The 25,427-nt window shown below is 36.0% G+C and overlaps 1 protein-coding gene across 1 annotated transcript in view; it reads right to left on the bottom strand.

Moving 5' to 3' along the window:
• NEB (nebulin) overlaps positions 1–25,427 on the bottom strand; it is a 131,201-nt gene that overhangs the window by 99,436 nt on the left and 6,338 nt on the right. Inside the window, exons 4-33 of the mRNA XM_056349161.1 lie at positions 23,827–24,030; positions 22,838–22,945; positions 21,304–21,408; positions 20,867–20,971; positions 20,659–20,763; positions 19,817–19,921; positions 17,944–18,048; positions 17,641–17,748; positions 16,771–16,887; positions 16,015–16,116; positions 15,825–15,932; positions 15,637–15,741; positions 14,879–14,977; positions 14,313–14,417; positions 14,108–14,215; positions 13,122–13,433; positions 12,779–12,985; positions 12,022–12,126; positions 11,546–11,653; positions 10,425–10,736; positions 9,034–9,240; positions 8,694–8,798; positions 7,540–7,647; positions 6,343–6,654; positions 4,636–4,842; positions 3,582–3,686; positions 3,311–3,418; positions 2,614–2,925; positions 1,669–1,875; positions 52–156 (exon numbers count right to left, since the gene is read on the bottom strand). Coding sequence (XP_056205136.1) covers positions 52–156; positions 1,669–1,875; positions 2,614–2,925; positions 3,311–3,418; positions 3,582–3,686; positions 4,636–4,842; positions 6,343–6,654; positions 7,540–7,647; positions 8,694–8,798; positions 9,034–9,240; positions 10,425–10,736; positions 11,546–11,653; positions 12,022–12,126; positions 12,779–12,985; positions 13,122–13,433; positions 14,108–14,215; positions 14,313–14,417; positions 14,879–14,977; positions 15,637–15,741; positions 15,825–15,932; positions 16,015–16,116; positions 16,771–16,887; positions 17,641–17,748; positions 17,944–18,048; positions 19,817–19,921; positions 20,659–20,763; positions 20,867–20,971; positions 21,304–21,408; positions 22,838–22,945; positions 23,827–24,030 — 4,509 coding nt within the window. The remainder of the gene's footprint in view (positions 1–51; positions 157–1,668; positions 1,876–2,613; positions 2,926–3,310; positions 3,419–3,581; positions 3,687–4,635; positions 4,843–6,342; positions 6,655–7,539; positions 7,648–8,693; positions 8,799–9,033; positions 9,241–10,424; positions 10,737–11,545; positions 11,654–12,021; positions 12,127–12,778; positions 12,986–13,121; positions 13,434–14,107; positions 14,216–14,312; positions 14,418–14,878; positions 14,978–15,636; positions 15,742–15,824; positions 15,933–16,014; positions 16,117–16,770; positions 16,888–17,640; positions 17,749–17,943; positions 18,049–19,816; positions 19,922–20,658; positions 20,764–20,866; positions 20,972–21,303; positions 21,409–22,837; positions 22,946–23,826; positions 24,031–25,427) is intronic.

The following is a 25,427-nucleotide window of genomic DNA, read 5'->3' on the forward strand; positions in this document are numbered from 1 at the left end:
CCTAAGAAGAAAAACTGAGAGCAAAGTCATAATCTTACAAACAGTACTCACATCACTTAAATTAAATGCATTAACTTTTGCTAAAGCAATCTGTGGAATATCTGGTGTGATATGAACTTTCTTTTTGTCTTCTTCCCATGCTTGTTTGTACTTGTGCTGGAAGGATTGAAAAAAAGAGATGTCAATATAACCAAAAGATTAAATAAAACAATTTAAAACAGTATTTCCTATGTGAAATATAAACTTTATTTACAGTTATGTGACTACTAACATGGTAGGAGCATTTGTCTTTTTATTTTAGGATTTAAAAGCAGTGTGAATCAGGAATAGCTCTTATGATGTTAATTGTCTGAGGTCAAAATAAAAGTGGGAGAAATAAAAATCTTGCTGCAGTATTTTACTGCTTGTCCTTTGCCCAGCAGTGTATTCAAGCACATCGAGCAGCAGAAAACAATAGGTTCCAAAATGTAACAGGTCTGGCTGGGATGAAGGTAATCCTCTTCACAGCAGCTCAAACAGTGCTGTGGTTTAGATTTGTGACTAAAACAATGCTGGTCACACACTAATGTTTTAGCTGTTGCTGAACAGTATTTGTGGAGGATCAGGGCTTTCTCTGCCCCCAAAGTGAATAGACTGGGGGGTGTACAAGAGACTGGGAGGGGACATAACCAAGCAGGTGAACCCAACTAACTAAAGAGATATCCCATGCCATGTAACATCATGCTCAGCAAATAAAAAGGGAGAGGAGCGGGTTTAGGGAAGTTGTGGGGTTTGTTTTCTTTTCTTTTGCTAGGGAACTGGCTGGGCATCAGTCTACCCAGGTGGAGGCGGCAAGTGATTGCCTTTGCATCACTTAATTTTGTTTTCTTTCTCTCTTTTTCCACTTCTCCTTTGCTTATTAAACATTTTTTACCTTGACCCACAAGTTTTTTTGTTTTTACTCTACCCTTCCTCTTCCCACATCTCACTGTGCTAGAGGGAAGGAAGTGAGCTGTGTGATGCTTAGCCACCTACAGGGGTTAACCAACAAATAAAAAGGTACACAGAAAACATTGTTGGAGGTGGAAGATAATTAGTTTATCTCCTGGGAAATAAGTCTCAGTTGAGAGAGGCAACAGAGCTTTTCTTAGAGGAAACAGAGCTAAGGCAAGTGCATATAAGATTCTGATGGTCCCATAACTATAATGCACATGAAGTCTAGACATTTCTAAAGAACACCAGTGGATTACATCAGTTCAGCAGGAGAATCAGAAAATAAATCTCTCATTATAAAAGCATTCATAGCATATAACAATTTCCCGTTAACATAACAGGCATCAGATGTAGCAGACTATACATTTAAAAGTTTGAATCCTATTTGTGAAAGGAATTGCTCAAGTATTTTTAGCCTACAGATTTAAACTGCTAGAAGTCTATACTCATTTATCTTGGGTAAACTGTATTAATAAGATGTGACCCTTAGGTCTGTATCCATATGTATTTCTTAGAAATATTAGGGTCATGCTTTACTTTCAGGTATATCAAAGGTCTTACACACAAGCATATTCATTAGCTGCCAAAACTGACAATTGTCAAAGCTATGCATGCAGTAAGGTTGACTATTACATTAACTATAGTTTGTTTTTTATTTCTGCAAACTTAATTTAATTTTGATGAACACTTTTTTACCTCATCCATGATTTTAGCATTATTTAAAGCTAAGACCATGTTCATGGAATCCATAGGAACAGAATACTTCAGTTTGTCTGGATGCTGGCGATACTTCTTTTCACTAACAATTTCCATTGCTTTTTTGTTTTTCTCAGCTTCCAGGGATCCCAATGGCATCCATCCAATACCCTTCATACTTTCATCATATTCTGCTCTGTATTGATTCTGGAGGCAGAAAGAAAAGAAAATGACCAGATGCATGAAAAAGTCTGTAAATTGTGACATTTCTTTCTGTGTTAAATGAATATTAGGTTTCTAATGCACTTATTCTAAAAAGAAACAAATGGCATCGGGATGCATTCAAGGTTTATATAGAAATGCATTTGTTACAGTGATATTTTATTACACCACCTTTTATACAATGTTCAGATCCTCTTTATGATGTATATAGATTACTCACACGCTAAGGCCCTCCTGAAGAAGGGGGGGATTATTTTGGGTCACTATATTGAGAAAAAAGGGCTCTCTTCTCTAGAGGTTAAACATCCCCAAAAACCTGAGAATACAGCTACTTAGCTGTTTTCCCCTCCTTCTGAAAAGATATCTTTTTTGGAAGTACAAGATAAAACTATTAATGAAAAGCAAAGCTTTTCCTGTCTTGGCCTGCACACAAGTATTGCTTCTGAAGAGTCTGATGGGACAGGTAAGCAGTAAATATCCATTCTACGTTATACATACAATTACTTATTTCTGAGCCCAAATTATTTAGCTATAGGCATAATTTAATATTTCAGAATCTTAGAACAATACAGTGGCTACCATTGAAGGTCTCATTTAATTTACTACATTTTAGTATATAACTGAAATAATTTCACTAAGGAAATAGTACTATTTATCTTACAGTAAGTTTTCATAAACTAAGCATCATTGTATTTGCAATGCAAAGGCTGAAGAATGACTTACATCACTTTGTATCTGCATCATGTTTCTCGCTAATTCAAGACTCATAGCATCAGGCAAAACATTGTAGGTATGGATCAAGCTTTTGTAGTTTGCATTTGTAGCCACTTCCTGTGCTTTCTTGGCTGCCACAACACTGAGCATGTCAACTGGAGTATGGAAATTAGTCTTTGCCTTCTCATAACCTTTTTTGTATTCACGATCAGATTGCATCTTAGCCACCTGCATGAAGTGCACCAGCTTGGGGTCGTCTTCAAGGCTGCGGAACCCAATATGCTTTCCTTTCGCTTTTTCGTAGGCTAGTTTGTATTTATACTGACAGCCGGAAAAAAACAGCAAAAACTTAAATCAAAAAAAAATGCACTATTAAGCTCAATTTTATCTCTGAAAACAGAAAATATTTGTTCCTTTTCATCACAAGATCTCAGATTTAGTCATTTAAACATACTCAGTCTTACAAAATAGCCCACTGAATACAGGCACATGAAGCTCAACAGCTTGCTGAACAAAGAGCAAAACAGCACAATTCAGTGTTATTCCACTGGACAGCAAGTACTGCAAAGGTTTATCCCATTAAGCATATAACTAAAACCTAGACAACAAGATGCTTGAAAAAAAAACACAGATTTGTGCATAACAGCACTTTGAAAACGTTCTGTCTTTGTAGCTACTTTAAGTACTGTCACACAATCAAACTTACATCACTTGCAATATCTCTGGAGGCTTTGGCTGCTTTTATTGGAATAGCATCTGGCTGCATGTCATAACCTTTCTTCTTTTCTTCCTCCCATCCAGCTTTGTAAAGTTTCTAATTTAAGATGTAAAAGAGAATAGGTACTCTATTATAAAAGCAGAACTTCTCAAGTACCCTACATCTGAATTTCAGTGTTTTCAAAAAAGACATTAAAATTACACTAATTTTTGATCCATGCAACAGACACTGAATGCCCACTGTAAGCACAGTAACTCACGTTACTCATTGTGATCTGGTTCACTCTAGATTGCAGAATTTCTGGAGTATCTGGCATAACATGAATGCTGGTTTTCTCCTTGTTCCATTTATCGGTGTAGAGCCTCTGCAAGTACAAAGTAATATTTAGCATTGAAAAAACGTTGCATTGATATAATAAGAGCTTGGTTTTGTTTTTCTTATTTGCAATAAATATTTTACCATACAGTCAAGTTCCATAAAGACTACAAATAATCTTCACAAATGCAATTCCCAAGTGGCAATATAATATTCCTCCTCTTTCTTTAGCACTTCATTTGAGAAATGTGCAAAGTATGTTTTGATAACTAATAAATACTGAAACTGAAATTTTTCAGTGTGCATTCTTCTCTGCTTTAATAGAATGCATAATTTTTTTTTCCATACACCCTCTTTCCATGGCAAACATGGAATAAGGAATAAGATATTAGAAATAAATTCTCCTCTGTGAGGGCGGCGAGGCGGTGGGACAGGCTGCCCAGAGCGGCTGTGGGTGCCCCACCCCTGGCAGTGCTCCAGGCCAGGCTGGATGTGGCTGGGAGCAGCCTGGGCTGGTGGGAAATGTCCCTGTCCATGGCAGGGGGCTTGGAACCACAGGATATTTAAGGTCCTATCCAACACAAACCATTCTATGAGTGGTGTCCCAGATAACTAGGAACAAATTTAAAGAACACCACTTTTCAAGGAAACTTGTCCAAAATTGACAGTTTCAGGTTTTTTTCAGCTCACTGATCATGAATACAACTTCCTGCAGAAAAAGAGCAAAGGTTACCAAAGCCCTATAAATCTGGAGAAGATATGCTCACTAATAAACTCAGAAGATAAATCTTTAATCTTTATAAACAGAAAATGTAACTCCTTTAATTATGAATACAGTCTGAGGCTTCCATCATCTTGTAGTGTCCAGTCTTAACCAAGCAAACCACTACACCATTTGAAATTCCGGTGTCTTCAGTGGGAATGCACCTGCCCCACAATTTTGTAAGACAAAGACCCCAGTCTTCAGCTCAGTCATAATCACCTGACCAAATTCTCACCTTATTCATGGTCTTTGCATTTTGCTTAGCTAGCACTTGTTCCATTGCATCCATTGTGATAGTGTACTTCAGTTTGTCTGGGTGCTGGCGATACTTCTTCTCACTGAGAATCTCTGTAGCTTTTTTGGCCTTTTCTACATCCAGTGACTGAATTGGTACCCAGCCAACTCCTCTCAACCAGCTGTTAAAGTCTGCTTTGTACAGATTCTTTTAAAAAATAAACAATGAAAAACAGTGAGACGAGGAAAATCAGAATGCCTATATACATAAAAACAGTTAAAGCCTTGAAACTTCTCCTGTTCATTCAGTTTTGAAGGAAAATTTAGACAAGCCTGTTACAACTGCTATTGTTTTCCAAATTCAGCATAAAATTAACAACTATTGATGAGTTAGGGATAAAGAAAATCTTTTTCATTAAACCAATGTGCAGAACTTACACTACAAACCAAATGCACAGACATTAGAACAAACTTTGAGTGGTAAATATGAAAATCTGACAAAAATGTAATAATTTTTTAAATGACACTCTTGTTTGTTAGTAGACTCAGTTGGCAGTAGAATTAGTTGAGAGAATTGGTATCAACAACTCCTGTTTAACTGCCTGGTTCTGCACAATCTTGAATTTACACCATTCCTATTTAATCATACTATATAACATGGCTTTTAGAACAGATAAAGGTACAAAAATGCTGTGAAAATAAAACCTGTTCCTGAGCTGCAGTGTTAGAAGCAACAGGGAGAATATTAGAGTCTGAGAAAAAGACCACATACTTTCAAAGCATGTGTATACAGGGAAAAATTTGTCAAGTATCACGCTTCTTTCCTTGCAAACATCCTGAGTTAGATAGCCAAGCAAGCTCAGCCAACTCAGCAAGGCTAGGTAAAAGTACAATGGGGAAGCAAAAAAACCCTTGAGATTAAAATTTCTGTGTTTGAAAAGAACAGTGTCTAAAGGTCATATCCTCTACCTGTTGGTACATGGGAACATGCACATTACCCTCTCCAAACAATGTTTAGAATTTGAAGAACACTTTCAATCAGATTATTAATGTTTTTGGGAATTTCAGATTTGTCAGAACACTGTTAAATAAAGCAGATTAAATGAAACACTTTCTGGATAAACAAGCAGATGTTAAAGTTACACTAGTGAAAAAAATGGAAACAAGTCACAAAACAATGGAAACTACAAAGTGTTTTTATGAGTCCTTCTCATGCATGGCATATGCATCTGTTGGAACACAAAGGCAGGAAGGAAAAGTGAACAAAATAAATAAACCTTAAATCCCTAGATATAATAATATCTATTATGTATGATTGTATAAGTAAACAAATAAAATATAGTCAGAATTTAGACTCTGTACATAACCTACAATTTCTGACAATACAAATAATAATCACAGTAACAACACATTGTAATTAGAAATCCAACCACAAAAATACACAAATTAGAAAAACATGTTCATTTGCTGAGAATTAGACAAACATGTAGAGATCCAGAGCAAGTTGTTACTTGCTAGGCAAGTTCCCTAGAACTTATCAGCTACACATAATTCTGATAACCTTTAGGAAAATACAGGGTTCCAGACCAGACATTTACATCTTAATCTACTGTTAATCCAATATAGTTCATTTTTTAGCCTTAAAAGGTTAATAGTGTAACACACTCACTACGGGAAGATAAAAATGAGCCGATTAATCATTACATACATCACTCTGAAGCTGCATCACATTTCTTGATAGCTCCAGATTCATAGAATCAGGTAAGAGTGTATAATTGTGAATTGGTTGTTTATAGCCGGTATCTGTGATTGCTTCCTGGGCTTTCTTGGCAGCCATCACGCTGAACATATCCAAAGGAGTATGATATCTGGTCTTGTTCACTTCGTAATCTTTCCTGTATTCACGATCTGATTGTATTTTGGCCACATTCATGTAATGAACAAGTTTAGGGTCATCCTGCAGGCTACGATATCCAACCTGTTTGCCTTTATCTTTCTCATATGATTCCTTGTACTTGTACTAGAGACAAAGGAAAAGAAAACCTTACCAACTTTGGAAAGAGAAAACATACTTTTGATAATTTTAATACTTTGAAATTCAGTATTTTAACAACTGTAGTTCATCTTACACACTCATAAATTGTTTTTCAGACAGCATAGGATTATTCAGGTCAAAAAAGAAGAGGATTGCTGGATTTCCCGGCTTGTCTTGACCTCTGGTATACCCCTGTATAAATCTAGATATGCAGTTACATGCCTTCCCTTGGCATTGCCCCTGCCATATTGTATTTTACTTCCACAGACCTCTAAGTCCCAGGAACATTCAGCTTTCAATTAAAAGACTAGCATAATAATATATTACTGAAAAGCCCAAGACTACCAACTAGATATCCCAATATTCAGCTATTGGAAGGAGGCATGTTTAAGTGGGGAATGGAAGCCATTTGCAGCATATTGCTAAAGTTAGTGTATTTATTTCTGTGTTCCAGATCTCCTTTCCTGGCTTGTGTCAGATGGCACACCACGCTTTGCTGTTGCAGTTGACACAGCTGCCTGAAAACAGCCACATTTCTGTACAGCTCCAGGAGTACTAGACAAGTAGAAGTACAGGCCTCCATCACTGCAGCATAGGTAAATTATAACAAATTAACTTTCAAATAAGCTGGTGAATACCTGAAGCACATACAAAAAAACCCAGCTCACCAGCATTCACACACATTACGATGCATTTCCAAAGAAACAGGTTTTTTTCAGAGGTTCATGTAAACGTCTGAATTGTTATTTCACAGTATCATAAGAGTTTCATTTCTCACAGTTAGGTGTCTCTATGCCATTATATAGCACAATATGCTACAGAGAGCTGTAAGTAGATGTATGTATTCCACTTTATGTAAATTATACTTACATCACTCGCAATATTTCGAGAAGCTTTAGCAGCAATAATAGGAATGGCGTCTGGTTTCAGATCATATCCTTTGGCGATGGTTTTTTTCCAGTCTGCTTTGTAGTTAGCCTTATAGGGAAAAAAAGGTATGAGTTTGCAATATTAGGAATTTTAGCAATTTTATCAAAGTTGTTTAAGCCCATATTTTTATTATTGTTATAGGAATCACAATATTCAGTTTATTCTATGCAACTGCAAGGAAAAATTTTAACCTGTACACAAACTACAGTAATATTATGATAAATAAACCTACTACAAAGATAGGAGAGTCCTTCAAGATAACCAGTTTAATTCATCTAGCTAAATCATTAATTCCATAAGCATTTTTTGCAGTTTTTATACAGAACAACTATCAGTGGCATTTTTGCCCTTGCTTAAGCAAACCCCTTTTTCATTTGACTGAACCTTCAGAAATTTCTCCTGTTAGCTTCAAAATCAGGCTTTGTGGTCTTAAGCGACTGAAGAAAGCAGTCTGGCTGATCTTTTGTTAGCAGTTAACATCTCCATAGACTGACAGTATTTCAGAGCTGTTAAAGGAGATGTCAGCTTTTACCTAGTTGCTGGAGGCCTGATAATGCCACCAAGAACTCTAATATCGAGCAGGCAATTAAATCGATCAGTGGAGATCTTTATGGTGCTGGATGAATACAAGAAGTGATGGAAAGTAGGCAGAGTAGTAGCTGAGTGGCAGAAAAAGGCATTGCTATCATTCCACTGGATGACTTAATTTCCTTTGTAAGCCCAGCAGCAGGAAGGAACACGAAAACTTGTACTGCTTGCCTAGGCAATGTGTTTTACATAAAAGTAGATAACATAACTCTCCAGACCTATAGGAATCTGAACAATAAGTCATGCTGGTTTTCCCATTCAGTCTAGCCAAGGAGTCTGGCAATAAAGCACTGAAATGCATTTACATTCATGGGTGCTCAGACAATTTAGAAATCTGCTTAACAAGCACGAAACTCATTGACTTCTAGAAGTTAAAGTTTAGCTGAATTCAGAGCTTGTGCATTTATATATTCAATATCATAGCATGAATACATGAAAATTATTTTTGCTATTAAGTAAATGACAAATAAATATATTATTGAACAAACTATTGGTTATATGCTCACATCACTCAAATTGAAGGCGTTGACCCTGGCTTGAATAAACTGAGGAACATCAGGATCCAGGGTGTATTTGTGTTTTACTTTTTCACCCTCTCGCTTATATGTTACCTGCAAGGAAAAATAAACAAATACTTGTTGACAAGTACAAGGTAGGTAATACTACTGTTCACAAACAAAAACAATGCATCAATTCTTAATTCTTACCATCAAACTGCAATTTTACTATTTTTACAGGTTTAAAATTTAACTTTTATTTAGATGGACTATCAGACATAAGGTATAAATCATAAATATGGTAAAAAATAAAATCACTATATTGCATTAATAACAAAACATTTCTTACATCACTCAGTTGCTTGGTGTTGTGCTGAGCTAAAACCATTGGTATTGAATCTGGTATACTTGTAAATTTGATGGTGTCTGGGTGCTGACGGTATTTCTTTTCATTTAATGCATCTCCAGCCTTTTTAGCTTTTTCAACATCCAGAGAACCGAGAGGACTCCATCCAATACCCTTGAACCAGCTGTTATACTCTTCTTTGTATGCATTCTGAAGGAGATAAAGCCTCATGGGTCAAGATTTTCCCACAGAACTGGAATAATTCTGTTTAAAACAATAGTCACATATTCTAGCTAATGTGTTCTACATTAGCAGGAAATATTTATAAATTCTTGAAGGGAACAACAGGTATTTCTTATGTTTCCCTGTGATTTTATAAGGAAGAAAATAATCTATTGTATTTTTGATTCATTATTACTTTCTTTTAAACTGTAACATCCCTGCAGTATTTATTAATCTTTTTTTTTTTTACGCATGTGAAAAATTTCATGAACTTTCAATTCTTAATAACTTCTAAACGACTACATAGTGACCATTTAACATGATTTAATTTGTTCTGCGTTTCAGCAGACTCTGTGAGATTTGCCTTGTACAAAAGTTCACAGAGCAGAGGCTCAGGTTTTGTTTTTTTTCTATGGTTCCTCCTACAGTAAAATATGCAGAATTCACAGACTGCAAACGAAAAATTTATCCTGGCTACAAGATATGCAGAAGGTTATCCCGTATAAACATTCAGACAGGATTAATGCACAGCCTAAATGCAAGGATATTGTGGACACTCATTTTTAAGGCCTTTCTGTGTTTTAACTCTAAAATGAGTGGTCCTCCACAGGGATCCATACACAAAGGTGTGCAGAGTGCAACCATGTATTGCCCAGGCAACCATTTGAAATTCTGTATCTGCAAGAAGGACTGAGAAGGTCCCAGGAGAGATCTTCTATGCTAGAGATCTCCAGAATGTATTTCTAATAATACCAATAGTTACATTGTTTCCACTCCCTCATCCTAAATAGTTAATAATAGTCCAACTACACTATCATATCTATCTTGTGAAGAGAAAGCAAGACAACTTAAAATAAGTCTTAAAGCATAAAATGAAATTGTTAGTTGCAAAATAAAGTTTCCTGAGGAAATGTGAAAAGTACATTCAGATTCAGTATTCCAGAAGCCTGCCCTCCACTGATTTGCCAACATCAAAATCCTGTTGAGCTGAACTCACCCGGAATTTGATATTTCTAAATGCCAACAACAACTGATAATGATCTTCCCCAAGACATAAAAAAACCAGACCAGTCCCATACAGTAATGGCAATTTTCCCTGAATATAAAATCACATTTTATTTTCACAGAGTGCAGGAAAACATCCATGAAATTGCAGTCACTGAAATACTTACATCACTCTGAATTTGCATCATGTTCTTTGCAAGCTCAACATCCATGGCATCTGGCAGGTAAGTGTAGTGATGGATCAAATTTTTGTAGTGGGCATTAGAAGCTATATCCTGAGACTGTTTAGCAGCCTGGATACTGTACGTGTCAGGAGGTGTATGATAGTTAGTCTTGGTCTTCTCATAGTCTTTCTTGTACTCACGCTCAGACTGAATCTTTGCTACATTCATGTAGTGGACAAGCTTAGGGTCATCTTGCAGGCTTCTGAAACCAAACTGTTTTCCTTTAGCCTTTTCGTATGCTTCTTTATATTTATACTAGAAACAGAGGAAAGAGATCAAATGTACTGTGGCATGGCTACTGATGTCCACAGTAATGAAAAAGAAAAGAAAAGCTCTCATGACCTCCACTGGAAAAAAAATCTTCAAACAGTTCAGAAAGACAAACTCTTCTAAATGGTACACCTAGCAACTGTTCTTTAGTTTTTCTTGCTCCATCATCTAAGCCTGTACACAACAGGTTATACACACCACAATAAGATTTATCAACATTAGCTTCTCCTGTACCGAAGGGAGAATTTTTCCTAAGCATTCCCACATGGAAACGTGTATTAAAAATACCAGCATAATTGAGGCAATCCTTCTCAAACATTTGAAAGCAATAGCCAACAAAGGCAGTGTGACTGCACAGCTTCCTCTAGTTACATGAAACCACTGAAACATATCCCACTTCATACAATTTCCACTACAAGTCCATCTGATTCATGTGTAAGGCATGCTCCACTGTATAGCCAAAAGCACCCTTAGCACATATTGCCTCGTGGTCTGTAAGAAGTAGTGTATTTTCCAGAAATACATCACAAAATGATAGCCAGAACTACTGACTTCATTTCTTCTGCAAAAAGTGGGTTAAGAACACAGTGCAATAGCATTTGCCTATCTAAAGCAAACAAGATGACCATGAAGTAAGTTCTGCACAAACCAAACCTTTGGGAAAGACTAAGAATCTTTCTCATAATACAGACTCTAGTGAGAGTTGTGCAACATACGAGGTCTACCATATGGCCTGTAACAGAAAACGTTTTTACTTAATGCCTAAGAAAAGCATACCTGGAATAGATACTTACATCACTAGCAATGTTTCTTGAAGCCTTGGCTTGAGTAATTGGAATAGCATCAAGTGACACATTGTTTCCTTTAGCTATTAGATCATGGTAGTCTTGTTTATAATACACCTAAAAAAGATAAGCCATATTATTCTAGAGAACCTAGTCATCACATGAACCATATGCAAGTCAAAGCTACTCCTAAGCTACTCCAGGTACTTCTTTATAAGCAGATGCAGTGGGGATCATACACATTTATCGGTTTTCATTCATGAGAACAGATTTATCTATTAATTAAATTGATTAAATAATCACATGATTAAATGGTATCTGGTTGGAAATTCAAATGACGCCAAGAATGAAAAATTATAGTGATACAAGTTGATTATATTGATCTGAAGATCACTGAAAGGAATCTGCAATATGAGTGTATCCGTAACATATTACTCAAAAATTCATTAACAATGTGTAAAGCATATTGTAAAGAAGTCACTTACATCACTGACGTTAGCTGCATTGTATCTAGCTTGGATAAACTGTGGGACATCTGGGGTAAGAGTATATTTATGTTTAACTTCCTCTCCAGAAGATCTGTATAGTTTCTGTAAAATACATAATACAGAAATAAATTCATCTGTCCTTGTATAGCTAGCCCCAGCTCACTGTATATATTTGATTTTGAAAATGAAGGTACATGGTCATCTATCTCATAAAGATTGAGGCTGCACTTTTCATACAGAATTGATCTTATTGATAGAAGGAACACATCCTAAAAGCTCTACGCAGTTTTTACTCAGTAAAATAAAGCTCTTTAATGGACATAAATCCCCATTTTGGAAAGAGTGGGATAATAAGGGATGGTAGGAGAGTGTAACATAAAATAAAGCTTGCTGGTTTATAATGAAGGGCATATTGTGATTTATCAAATATTCTCTAATCCGTTCATTATTGTAGGTGGTAAAACATCAATAACCAACCCGAAAATTCACATTTCTTAAATCAAATGTATTTCAAATATACTCAAAATATAAATGGACAGGATCAGCTGATGTGAACTGAAAGAGCCACATGATTTCCACAGGCATTTGCAGACTTAGACCAGGAAATTACTTAGGCAAAATCAGAGTACAAAACAATGACAACAGAGAAACACTTTAGGCTAATAGCACTTTAAAATTTTTCAAATACAATGCTCAACTCTTCAGTAGATACATCTCTACTTTACTATAACACCCATTTTTTTCCTCTACTTACATCATTGAGTTGAACTGAATTCTGTTTGGCTTGGACCATTACCGGAGAGTCTACCACACTTGTAAATTTAATGGTGTCTGGGTGCTGACGATATTTCTTTTCATTCAAGGCATCTCCAGCTTTTTTAGCTTTTTCTACTTCTAGTGAGCCAATGGGGATCCAACCAATGCCTTTCATCCAGTTGTTATATTCTGCTTTGTATGCATTCTAATAAACAAGTGAAAACAATGTTTGAAAAGTTAGGAATTAGAAAAAAAACAATTCAGGGACCTCTCCTGAGTTTTCATGGTTTTTGCTTAGGCATTTCAAAAAAAAAATTCTGTTCGCAGGAGGTTTTACTTACATCACTCTGAATTTCCATCATATTTTTTGTCAGCTCCACATTCATTGCATCTGGCAAATAAGTATAGTGGTGTAGGAGGTTCTTGTAATTAGTATTGCTGGCAATTTCTTGAGCCTTCTTGGCACCAACAACATTGACCATATCCATTGGAATGTTGTACTTAGTTTTTGTTTTCTCATAATCTTTCTTGTACTCTCGGTCAGACTGCATCTTGGCTACCTTCATATAATGAACGAGTTTGGGATCATCTTGGAGGCTCTTGAAGCCAACGAGTTTACCCTTGGCAAGTTCATAGTCTTTTTTATAGTTAACCTGTTGGAATATAATAGAACACAGAGAATAATATCTTAAGTGTAGTGATTTATCAATAAGTAAACTAAAAGTAAAGACTACCCTTTGTTTTCTACAAAGAGTATCCCTCACGTTTAAGTCAGTGACCATTCATCTTAATAAAACCAGACACATATCTCTTTACGCTTCACCGCTACATGAATCAGTTAGCTTTCAAAGTAACATTATTTCACTTGTACTGATCATAAGAGGGAAAGGAGTCTTAAAATACTAAGGGACTTCTGCAAGGCCATCCCCAAGAATCCACCCAAAACCGAGTGATGTCCTAGAGTCTTCCATCTCATTTACAACCAGGCCGATAACTAAGGACAGAGAGAATTCAGGGGTCCATTGTTCATGGAGCTGTCACTACTGACCTACTCCTCATGATCTCCCTTAACCATACTGAAGTGCAAGACAGCCTATTTATTCACAGAGAATTACATAATGAATCAGCCTTTTCTAAATGTAATTATACAAATGCATTAGTGAAGCAACGGAACACCAACAAAAATAACTGTTTAAATATATCTAGTAACAGACACAAAAAAGGCAATTAGAATTATCCTTCAAATATCCTTAATAAGCATGATTGCAAACATTTTGTAAGTAAACTCTTTTGAAGTAAACAGTTCTTTTAATAAGGATATACTTACATCACTGGCAGCCCGCCTAGCAGATTTGGCAGCTTGGATAGGAATAGCATCACTTTTTAGATCATAGCCCTTTGATTTTAACTCTTCCAATCCCATTTTGTAATAGTTCTAGAAGACAAGATGTATTTTGAATGATCAGTTTCTAGCTAACAGAAGCTTCATATAGTAAGTTCAATCAAAAACTCTAGATTCAAAATATACTTACATCACTAATATTGTAGGCATTAACTTTAGCCTGTATAAACTGGGGCACATCTGGAGGGAGGTGGTACTTGTGAATAATCTCCTGACCTTTGGACTTATAAATTATCTGCAAAGAAAAATAAAGAAATTTAGCAGCCCAGTATTTATAGGTTGTAAATGCTTAATAATGCTGAGTGACACAACTTAAAGATCTCGTGTTACCTCACTTACAAACACAGATTAAATCCTAGTCCTTGCCAAGTGAATGTTCTAAACTCTGCTGATTTAACTGGTGTGATGAATACATTAAGAATGATGGAGATAAACAAAATTACAAACATACATACTAAAAATTGACATGAACAGCCAATTGAAAAACTAAAAGAAATCTGATTTCCAGGTGATGCTCCACTGGAACAGAACTGCGAATACACACAAGTGGTTTTGTGCTTGTGTGTGTGTGTATGCACATACGTCCACCTACACATTTCAGGAATCCTCATAAAATAGGATGATAAAGTGAAGGTGGCCACAGTGCAGTAATTGATAATGTCAGAGTACAGTAACATGTTTTCTAAGTTCACTTACATCACTCAGTTGTTTGCTGTTGATCTCTGCTTGCTTCTGTACTGGAGAGTCAGTCACTTGAGTAAATTTGGTTTGATCAGGATGCTTTTTGTAGGTGTGCTGAAGGAAGACAATAAACATACTTGCAGAAATTGCATATAAGCCAAATTACTTTGTAAGACATAGCAATGTAGTGTTACCGGGGATAGTTAGCAATTATGGCATGCATGCAGATAAACACTGTTGTCACAATGGTTCTCACATTACTTTTTAACATCATCAGAAAGCAAATAATTTTTTTAATTATTTTTAAAGTATGAACATAAAATATTTTAATAGGTATATAAATATTATAATGTATAGTATATATTATACACATTATAGTATCTACATTTTAGTATCTTTTATGCAAATATATGCTTGAAGTATTTTCCAAGTATTGAGTAAGTAAATAAAATTAGTATTACCGAAGTAACTACAGTACTTTTAAAGTATTAATGTAAAAATATGTTGATTTAAGCAGGTAAATGCTTGAGACTCATTCTTCTTTTTATGTTTTCACTGTTAAAAAACAGATTGTGCTGTATCTGTCTTGATCACTAGATGTCACAAAAGGCTCTAAAATACAGATGAATATGGTTTTCAAAAGGCACACATGCTAATATGGCCAAATTCAAAATCATCGAAGTTAACAGGAATCACTAAATTTCTACATGCCTCAGAAGCAGATACTCTGCATGTAGTTGGTCACTTGATAACCCCTACCATCCTGTACTTACATCTTTACACTGCTCTAACTTCTTAATAGCTTCATACTCTGGAGTTATGGTCTGAGGGAAGTAGCATTTTGTCTTTTCCTCCTCATAATCTGCTTTGTAATTTTTCTAGGAATAAAATCAACATTCAGTAAGAAACCATAATTGAGCTTTCTCTGAAATGGTGAAAACAGAATGATCACCACACTTACATCACTCTTCATAGCTTCAACTTGCATGCAGTGTGTATGATGTGGGTCCTCAAAGCTGCCCAAATAGTGTCCTAAAATATTCTTTTGATATGCATCTTTATATTTTACCTGGAAATATAATCACAAGTTGATAAACAAAAGTAATCAAGAGTATCAGTACTGAACAACATAACATAAATGAAATACATACATCACTAAAATTCTTCAGAACAGTATCAGTCTGGAACTTTGGTGTGTCACAGTAATTCATGCTGGTTCCTTTTGATTGTTCATAGGCTTCTTTGTATAATTTCTGCAAAAGAAAATAACGTCAGATAATGCAGTGGATTTCACTGCAACTCACTCAACTTAAAAATCATGAGTAAAATTGTGAAATGATTGCGAAGAAAAGCTTTCCCAGAAGACTGAAAAACAGATGATACCTTATTCCCAATGATTTTTTTAAAAAACCTTTTTTTAGTGACTGTTAGGTTTGTGAGGGAAGACAGAAAGGTCTGACTGATGGTTTTTGAACTTCTGGCACTGAGAAATATGCAATCTCTTCCCATACAGATGAAAACAGCAAGAAGAGACAAATCAAGGAAGTCATTACAGTCAGTAACGAGTATATAATAAATATGAATACCACATATTTAATCATTATTGACATCAGATGAAGTTCCTTAAAACAGTAAGGGAAAAACTGTCATCTTGTGACCCATTTTCCATGGGGATCTAAATGAACCTTAAAATAATTAGCTATCCCCATAACATCCCACAGCTATTGTTACACTCTGCTGTGGAGAAATGATTCCTTATCTACACCATTCCGGGTAGTGGTATCTCACAACAAATGTTGGTCTATATAACTGAATATACTAAGAGATCCAAAGGAGAAGCCTTGTGAAGAACTGACTTTGGTCAGTACATGACTGAAACCATCCAGCTGTACTTTGATAATACTTACATCACTCAGCGCGTTTCCTGCAGCTTTTAACTGCCTCAGCAATGGGTTCTCTGTAGCAGGAAGCACATTATAATCTGCAATAGCTTTGTTCTTTTCATAGTCTGCTCTGTATTTTACCTTTAAAAAAAGAATAAGAGTGAGGTTCTAAAAATCAGTATTAAAAGCCAAACGCTCACTAACCTGTATCAACTTGAAGTTTTCACGAAAATTTCACCTGTTTTTTACTTATTACTCATAATGGCAAAGGACCATAAAAGACGCTCAGACCACTGGAGTGTATGCATGACGAGATGGGAGGCAGGGTCACAAGATAAGTGAGAGCTATTTAGCAGATGTTCTCACCTCTAAAGTCCCTCTCCAAACATTGTCATTTTTCAACTATCAGTTGATACCTCAGAATAGTCACATTTTTAAAATTAATGGCATAAGATTGCCCTTGCTGATGCGTATACTATTGCAGAATATGCAGAAGCCAGACAAATTCTGTATTTTGAACAAAAGACAGGTCAGCACAACACTGAGATACACTGAGCAAGGACAAATAAACAGGAAAATACAGAGCCAAATTCAGCTAGCTTAACTGGTCTCAATAAACAGTATTGATTTGTTTCAACTAAAAATCAGACACGTAACATAATCAGAACAAACAATGAAGCAAATTCTACTTCACTGAAAGCAAATTCTACTTCATTGTGGACGATCATAAGCACGGCTAGGAGTTGTTACAAGCTTCCTAGTGGCAAGCACACAAGAATACATCTTTTACATGTAAGAAAACATTTTTGACACTTGACAAAACAGTTTCAGCATAAACTGGCCTGGCTTGAGAACTATACTCAAGCTAAACAAATAGGAGCACACATAACATACCTTACTGACATTATCTGACACTCGCTTATTAGCTTCATACTCTGGAGTTTCAGTCTGCATAAAGTAGATTTGGTCTTTTACACTTTCAAAGTCTTCCTGGTATTTTCTCTGTTAGGAACAGAGACAAACAGGTAACAATGTATCAAATGCACTTACATTATAAATCAGACATCCATGAAGTAGCTTATTTAGAAAAAGAGAGATACCACAGATGGAGCAGGCAAAATTAAGCAGTATTTTCCATGTTAACATAAACAGAGGATAAAGCTGTTCTTTTCAAGACTTTCTGAAGAATTCACTTACCATACTTATATTATCTGCATTCATTTTCGCAATTGCAACATCATAGCATGGAGTTTGACTCCATTTGCCTTTTATATTGTCTTTATAGTCCTTGTGGTAAACAATCTGTAACAAAATAATTTTAAAAATTCAATCCCCAAGATACAGCTCAATTTTCACTTGACAGATTTGTTTTCAAAAGTCTTCTTTTTAAAGTTGCTTCACATTTTACATCTGCCTTATAACCACTTCATCAGTTATTGTCAACAACACCTTAAATATGATTTGGCCTGATCACTTCAGCATTCAGTTATTTCTCTTAGTACCTTCCCTGACCAAAAAGAGACAAATAGGTGATCTCTTCTAAAAACATCATCTCTTCTAGAGGACAGTTAGGAATAAGAAAATCTCTCTATGACACATCACTAACATATTCCTTGAGTTCTGTTTTCTTATTGGTCACATAATATTGGAAAGTAGTATCACCTTTTGGTTAAGCCAGAATTTATTGTTATTGCTGCTGAAACTTGTTATAAGCAAACCCTTTTAATACATGGATTTCTTGGTATATGTGATTTCTATTAAACTATGCAAGCACACAGGAATCAACTATTAACTGTTTAAACAGACAGATCCTGCCTGTCTAATAACAAAACATCTTCCTGAGTTTTGGCATTTTCAGCCACAGTAGCATTGCTTAGGACAAAAAATACAACATCTCCAATGCCCTTTTAATTGGTACCACATTGATAAAAGAACATACATGTCAAAAATAACCTTAAAAATGTCTACATTTTATTGCTTTGGAGATACCTATATAGTTTACTATTTTATTCATTTCAAAGAATTATGATGCTGATCTTGCTTTTAACATGTCTAAAAATTTTCTTGATGACAACTGAGCTATGGAAGAATGAGATTAAAGAATTTTTCCCTAAATGATATAGTACCTTCTTTCACTTCCCAAATGGGTTCACTACAATACTTTCTTAGTGGTTTTGCAACCATAAGTAAATACTGTGACTCTCTAATTTTAAACATTTGGTAATTTTCAACACACAGCAATAAAACCACAGCTGTCCTCTTCATAATAGCTAAATTCTGAATTGACTTAAAATCCTACTTCTGTCTGACAAGATTATGCAACATAGTTCCAGTTTCTTCAGCAAAAGTCGGTCTTCCTGTATTTCACTTCACCTCCTGCATTCCTCAGCTGTGTTTTATTCTAAGTATGCCTAAAATCCATTGACAAGGACTGGTGCCAGAGTCTTTGTTAATAATGCCACACAGTTTTAATTTAATTTAATGTTGCATGTTACTTGTTAATTTGGAATGCAAATCAGGAAATGGTGATCTAAGTTGTCAGATGCTTCCACTGATTGGTATCCATGAACTTAGGAATGCTTGGGATATGTACATGTACAATGGTTTGACACTGAAATGAACATTTAGAATGTATTCTGCACAGTTGACCTAGGTAACTTTTCAGCTAAATAGAGTTATTCCTTGTATGCAAGTAACTCTCTCCAAAGCCAGATATGTATTTACATGTCGTTGTTTACATTTAAGAGAATAGCAAAATGGTTGTTGTAAAGCAGGAGACAGAAAAAAAAAGCCGGAGAATAGCAAGTAATGTGTGTATGGTAGAAGCAGAAATGTTTTGTAAAAACTAAATTCACTGACAAGAATAAAGTTTTGCCTTTCTGCTGTGACTGGGCAGGATTTTCTCCGAGACGCTTGAGGAAAAAAGGAACTTACTTCTACCACTGGAAATCAAAGAGGCCTTCATAAGAGTTCTGGTCTTTTCTTTTGCTTTCACTTCCTTTAAGAGCCTTTTTGCCTCTCTAACTCCAAAATTGAGGTTTCTACAGAAAGAACACCGCATTCTACTCACATCGCTCAGCTGCCTTGTCACTTTCTTGGCTTGTTCTACATCAGGTGGATCTGGCAGAGAAGTATATTTAGATTTTCGTTCATCATGTCCTTTTTTGTAGACAATCTGAAAATATGAAAGAAGTAAACATTTACAGTAACTACCAACCTAAGCATCAAAGCATTTACTCTTAACTCTGCTAACACCACCATTAAAGAAAGTAGTTCTGTCTACAGCTACTGCAGTATAAACTCTTTCAATCAATGTATTCTGGAGGACTACTGAGAAGTCTCTTATCAAGAGACAGTGAAAAAGAATCAGTTCCCTGGGGAGATCTTCAAGTATATTACTCCGTTGCTCCTGGTAAACATGGACTAGTGAACTTCTGGACATCTGCAAAATTCACTGAAATCTTAAGAGAGACCTGAAATTCTTGGTTGGGGAGTTCTACGTACCTAAGTATCAGCAAATCCATACAGCCAGACAAGTTCCCCACTTTTCTTATCGCTGTTTCAGAAAGACAGATTTGTAGACCCACAAGAGTGAACTGGGCTTACAGCCAACCCTCAGAGTTTCTCCACACATTTTTAGAGATACTCGAGGTCTTCTTACTGATTACCTTAGAAGATCTTCAATAAAAAATATTTCATTCATTCATAATCCGGCATCAAATTTGCAACACATTTATACTTGAATATACAGTACATATTTTTCTATTGAAATAGCACTATTATCAGAGCTAACTATCAGTGCATACCTATGCATTTGTATTTTCTGTTCCATTATGAGGTTTTTATAACGTGGAAATCCACCAAGTTAAACTGTAAGAGTGACCCAACTGTCAATTAGGCTTTGATACTTACATCACTCAGAGTCTTTTGAGCCTGTGCCACCCTTCTGAGCTCCGGACTGTCATTGTATGGATAGAATAATGTTTTGTCTCCTTCCCAGTCTTCAGTATAGAGTTTCTGAAAACCAGAAATGCCAGAATACTCATTATGAATTAATCTCTGACTCGGAATGCTTCTTGCACTTCAGCTGCCTAGATCTGCGATATTTTTTTTTTCTTACCTTACTGAACATTGCTGTGTTTTTTATTGCATTAACAAGCTCTGGAGCATCTGGAGGCAGCAGGTACTTGTCCTTATTCTCCTCCCAGTTCTGTTTATATAATACCTGGAAAGAAAGATCAGCATGTCAGTCACACTATCATTAGTAAAATATTTATTTTTGTGAGTAAAATACCTGCTTTAAAGATATTTTGAAAGTGAAAGTCTCAAACCAGTGACATTTGAAGACATCAACTGGAAACATTTAAGATTTTATATATATCTATATATATATGCATGCACACACTTGTCTTCTCAACTTCTCTGCTATCTCTCCCTGCACTTCTAAACCATTCTACAAACATTGATTTAGTGCTCTATGCTCAGAACTTGTTCATATCAGCAACATCATGATCTGCTAATGTTGACAAGGCTTCCAGAAAATCAGAACTTGCTCACCTTGCTCACTTGCTGTGACACCTTCTTTGCATGTTCTATATCCTTGGCCTTTTCATCAACATGGCAAATAGTTCTGGCAGCTTCACCAGCCATGCGGTATTTAACCTAGATCAATGCACAAGAAAACACATTTATTCCTTCACCAAAAACTGACTTTTTTTTTAAAAAAAAAAAAAGCTGGGTATTGACATTTTGACACTTCATACTGTAAACGTTCAAAACCTGAATTTAATAAAGTATTTAGGACTAGTTGCTCTTTAGAAATGAAGACTATGGAAACAAATGGATTTAGAAATAAATGCAGCTTTGAGATGGTTTCAAGAGAAGTTAGAGGTAGTGCCCTTCTGTAATCACAGAGTTCTTTCTAAGAGTACTTCCACCCTGTATGATGAGATAGAGAGATCCCCATGCTATGCAGTATATCTCAATTTCACAGCCCATCGCCATGTAAACACTAGCTGTAGTTCCAAAACCAGTACAGCCACATCACCATGGCAAACCAGGAGCTTGGGCACAAAATGATCCTAATGTGGTTATAACTGCTCCCAGCTTGACAGCAGGCTCAGTTAGCATTAGTGCATAGATAGCTGCATCACATTCCTCAGTGTATCCTGAGTCAGGAGTGGAGCAGAATTTAATGCACTCTTCTCCTTAACACTGGTTAGGTTAGGTGACTACCCTCTCAGCTTTAGAGGTTCCTATTCTTAGGGACTCAACTCTCCTCGTTTACTGTACCAAGAATTAAGAAGCTTTTGTAGGTGGATTTCAGTTTCCCTGAAGCTGTGAGGTGCATTGTTGGAAGGTAGACTAGAGCTGCTCAAAAGAAACAGGGGAGGATGACCTAGCTTCCAGGACTAGAGGCACTGCATCTGTGAGGCAAGTGCACTTACGCTAGCTTTCAAAGGCAGATCACTAAGAGTGGGATTCACACAGAAGGGACAACACATCTTGGAAAATCCCAAAGTAAATGACCAGATGTACAGAAGTTCATTTTGCAACACTAAGGAAAATCTAAGCATCTTTTTTCCAGGATGTCTTTAGGCAACAGATTTTAAGCTGCTTTATAAAAACAAAAATGTTTAAACACATTTTAAAACAAAATTCTAGGGTTATTTACCTAGTACACAACCTCAACAAAAATTCATCAGGCACATCATTAATGATGACTGCAGGACAAAGTGTTCGGAATCTTTAATTTCAGTGGTATCACTATCATCTCCTGTGCCTGTAACTTCTGATCAGAAATTCTCAAACCCCTTTAGGCACAATGAAGCAGGGCTATTATTCAGCTAGAAAGGAACCATCACATCTCCCTTCCTGAAAAGCCAAAATTCCAACCTACATCATAGAATTCAATTTTGTCATATACTCTGTATTACTTGCTCTTGTAATCTGATAAAGTTCCTGCTAAATTCAGATTGCCTTATCACAATACCATAAAAAATTATCACTTCTTTTCTAACATTTAAAATTGTGACTTAGTTTTGTCCTTTACTACTCAATAAATATTTTTTCTTATGCAATTGTTACTTACCTCACTAAGCTGGTCTTGCACTTTCTTGATTCTCCGAATTTCTGGGGTATCAGTTGTAGAAGCATATGGCTTTCCTTTTTCTTTTATAAATTTTTCTTTGTATTTGTTCTGAAAGAAAGTAATGACAAATATAATTAAGACATATCCTATAGCTCTGGCATCACAGAAATGTATGGAGCAATTACTGTTTCCAGCACTCAATTACATTTGCAGTTATGCTTATTTTAGCCAACTGACCTTCCTCCATCTGACACGAGAAAAAATCCATTTCTAACTTTAGCCTGGTTTAGATCACCCCTAAGTGATTATATTCTCCTTAGGAGCTTAGTATTGATAATTTTACAGTTGTTTCAGTGACCAAAGATAAGGAAAATGTGTGCCTGTGTGTCTAGGACGGTAGCAGTCCTAGACCTATGACCTCACATAGCCCTTTAACAGTGAATGCTCGTAGGTAGTGTAGATAAAAATTTAGGAGAAGGGATCTGATAATTTCTACATCTGTGCAGAGCAGTCATTTGCCCTTTTCACAACATCGTACAGTATCAGTCTACTGGAATTTGGTATGCCACACCAGGAATTCAGGTTGGTGCTTGTTGCTATATATTGTGCATAAGGATTTTTCTTGGATATATAGGGAAATATACTGTTCTAAAAAATATTGAGATTTGCTATCGGATAGACATTAGTCTCTATTATCTTCCTTCACTTGGAAATTCAAGTCAGACAATGCAAGAGTCCTATTAACCAACATCTCTGACAGCCACCTGCCTCAATCCACTTTTTGTGCCTAATGATTACCTAACGCACTTAAGCAGGAAACGGGCAAGAAAGGGGCTAATTCAAGGGATTCTTTCAGACAAATAACATTAATACACATCATTAAATGAAGTACAGGAGACAAAATAGTAGCATAAAGGTTCGCAATATCACCTATTAAATATTTTTCAAGTTTGTCCCATATCTTTTCTTTCCTAAGGAACACAACTTACCTCACTGAATAGGTCCTTCATTTTTTTACTGTGTTGCAGATAAGGTGTCAAAAACTTAGATGGGTCCACTTTTGTCCGTATTGTCTTCTTTCTGACTGGAGGTGCTGCATCCTCAACAGAAGGTTTTTCATGCTCAATAGTATAGGTGGTAGTTTTAGGACCTGTGAAGTCTGTGCTAATTGTCTCAGTGATTTCAGTGACCACCTGGGAATAATGAAAAAGATAATTTCTTGCTTTATAACTATAAAAGTACATTACAAGCATTTTTCACCTTTCCTATCTAGTAAAAAAATGCTCCGCTCTTATCCAGGAACCACCTGCAAGACAGAAAATCAGTGACACTTTTCCTACTGGGACTACCCAGTACACATTCTATACATTACCCAACGGAAAAACAAAACCACGAGGAGTTAACTGACTGGCTGATTTCTGTACCAAGTTCATGTAATTATTCTCCAGAGGAGCTGGAAGAGTGGGACTCCTGTTGCCTCTGTTCTATATGCATAGCTTTCACCAGCATCAGGGGAGTTCTTAGGTGGGACCATCAGCTACTGAAACCAAAGTGTAGAAATGTTCCCAGTGCTGAAGTTGTGTGGAAGACCTGAAGTTGTGTGGAAGACACATGTTGCACAGCCAAGGCTTCCTCCTAATGATGTCACTGAAGGGTGTGAAAGCAGGTCAAAGCAGGTCAAAGGTGCATACAGTCATTCAAAAAGATTATCTTCTTCTTGCAAAAGGAAAGGAAGGCAGACAAGACCAAATCTTTGAGATCTTGTAGAAAGTACACTATGCACTAGCTGACTGAACAAACACCTAGAATCCACCTTTTCTGTAAAATACATTTTCGCATAGCCAGATCACAACCATGGCAGAGACACAGCTGAGAAACTTATATAATCAATGGATCAAGAATCCATTGGAAATAACGCTCTTAATTAATTCAAATAGCTTAAGTACTTGGTTATCAACATATTCATGCTGCAAGCGATAATTTCAATACTAAGATTCTAATTAAGAACATTTAAAAATAATTACAGCTTTAAAACGTACTGCAAAATCACCTGAATAAGTGTGAAGTTTTATTTCATATCAATTAGCCTTAAAAAAAGAAGCACCTTTAAAACGGAATGCATGAAGCTCAGATTTCTGATTGCTATTTGCATTAGTATGAGACAGACCAGAAAACGCACCAAGCATTAAATTGAGAAATATACAAATCCTAAGTTACAAAAGGTTTGTTTACTATATGAACATTAATTGTGTTTCACTAATGCTGTCCCAAGATGTTATTAGAGACTTCAGCACCTCCACAAATTTCTCTCTTACCACTCTTTTCAAACATACAAGTGCTCATCAAAGTTTGGCATTGAAAGCACTGGAGAGTTTGAAACACATCTAGGCCAACACTGTGAACAGCACTACCTGCTGTTAGCTTTGTAACAAAACAGTGAAGGAATGTGCTTTTATAAAAAGTTGTAATATGTTTCTCAAACTTGGAGAGGCTTGATTCTAAAAATACAGCATTTTGTGCAGAAAAATGCTTTTATTTTCATATAACCCATAGGACCACATGATGCTAATGCATTAGACTATATTCACAG

This window comes from Falco biarmicus, chromosome 8 (genome assembly GCF_023638135.1).
Source record: "Falco biarmicus isolate bFalBia1 chromosome 8, bFalBia1.pri, whole genome shotgun sequence".
Taxonomy (NCBI): domain Eukaryota; kingdom Metazoa; phylum Chordata; class Aves; order Falconiformes; family Falconidae; genus Falco; species Falco biarmicus.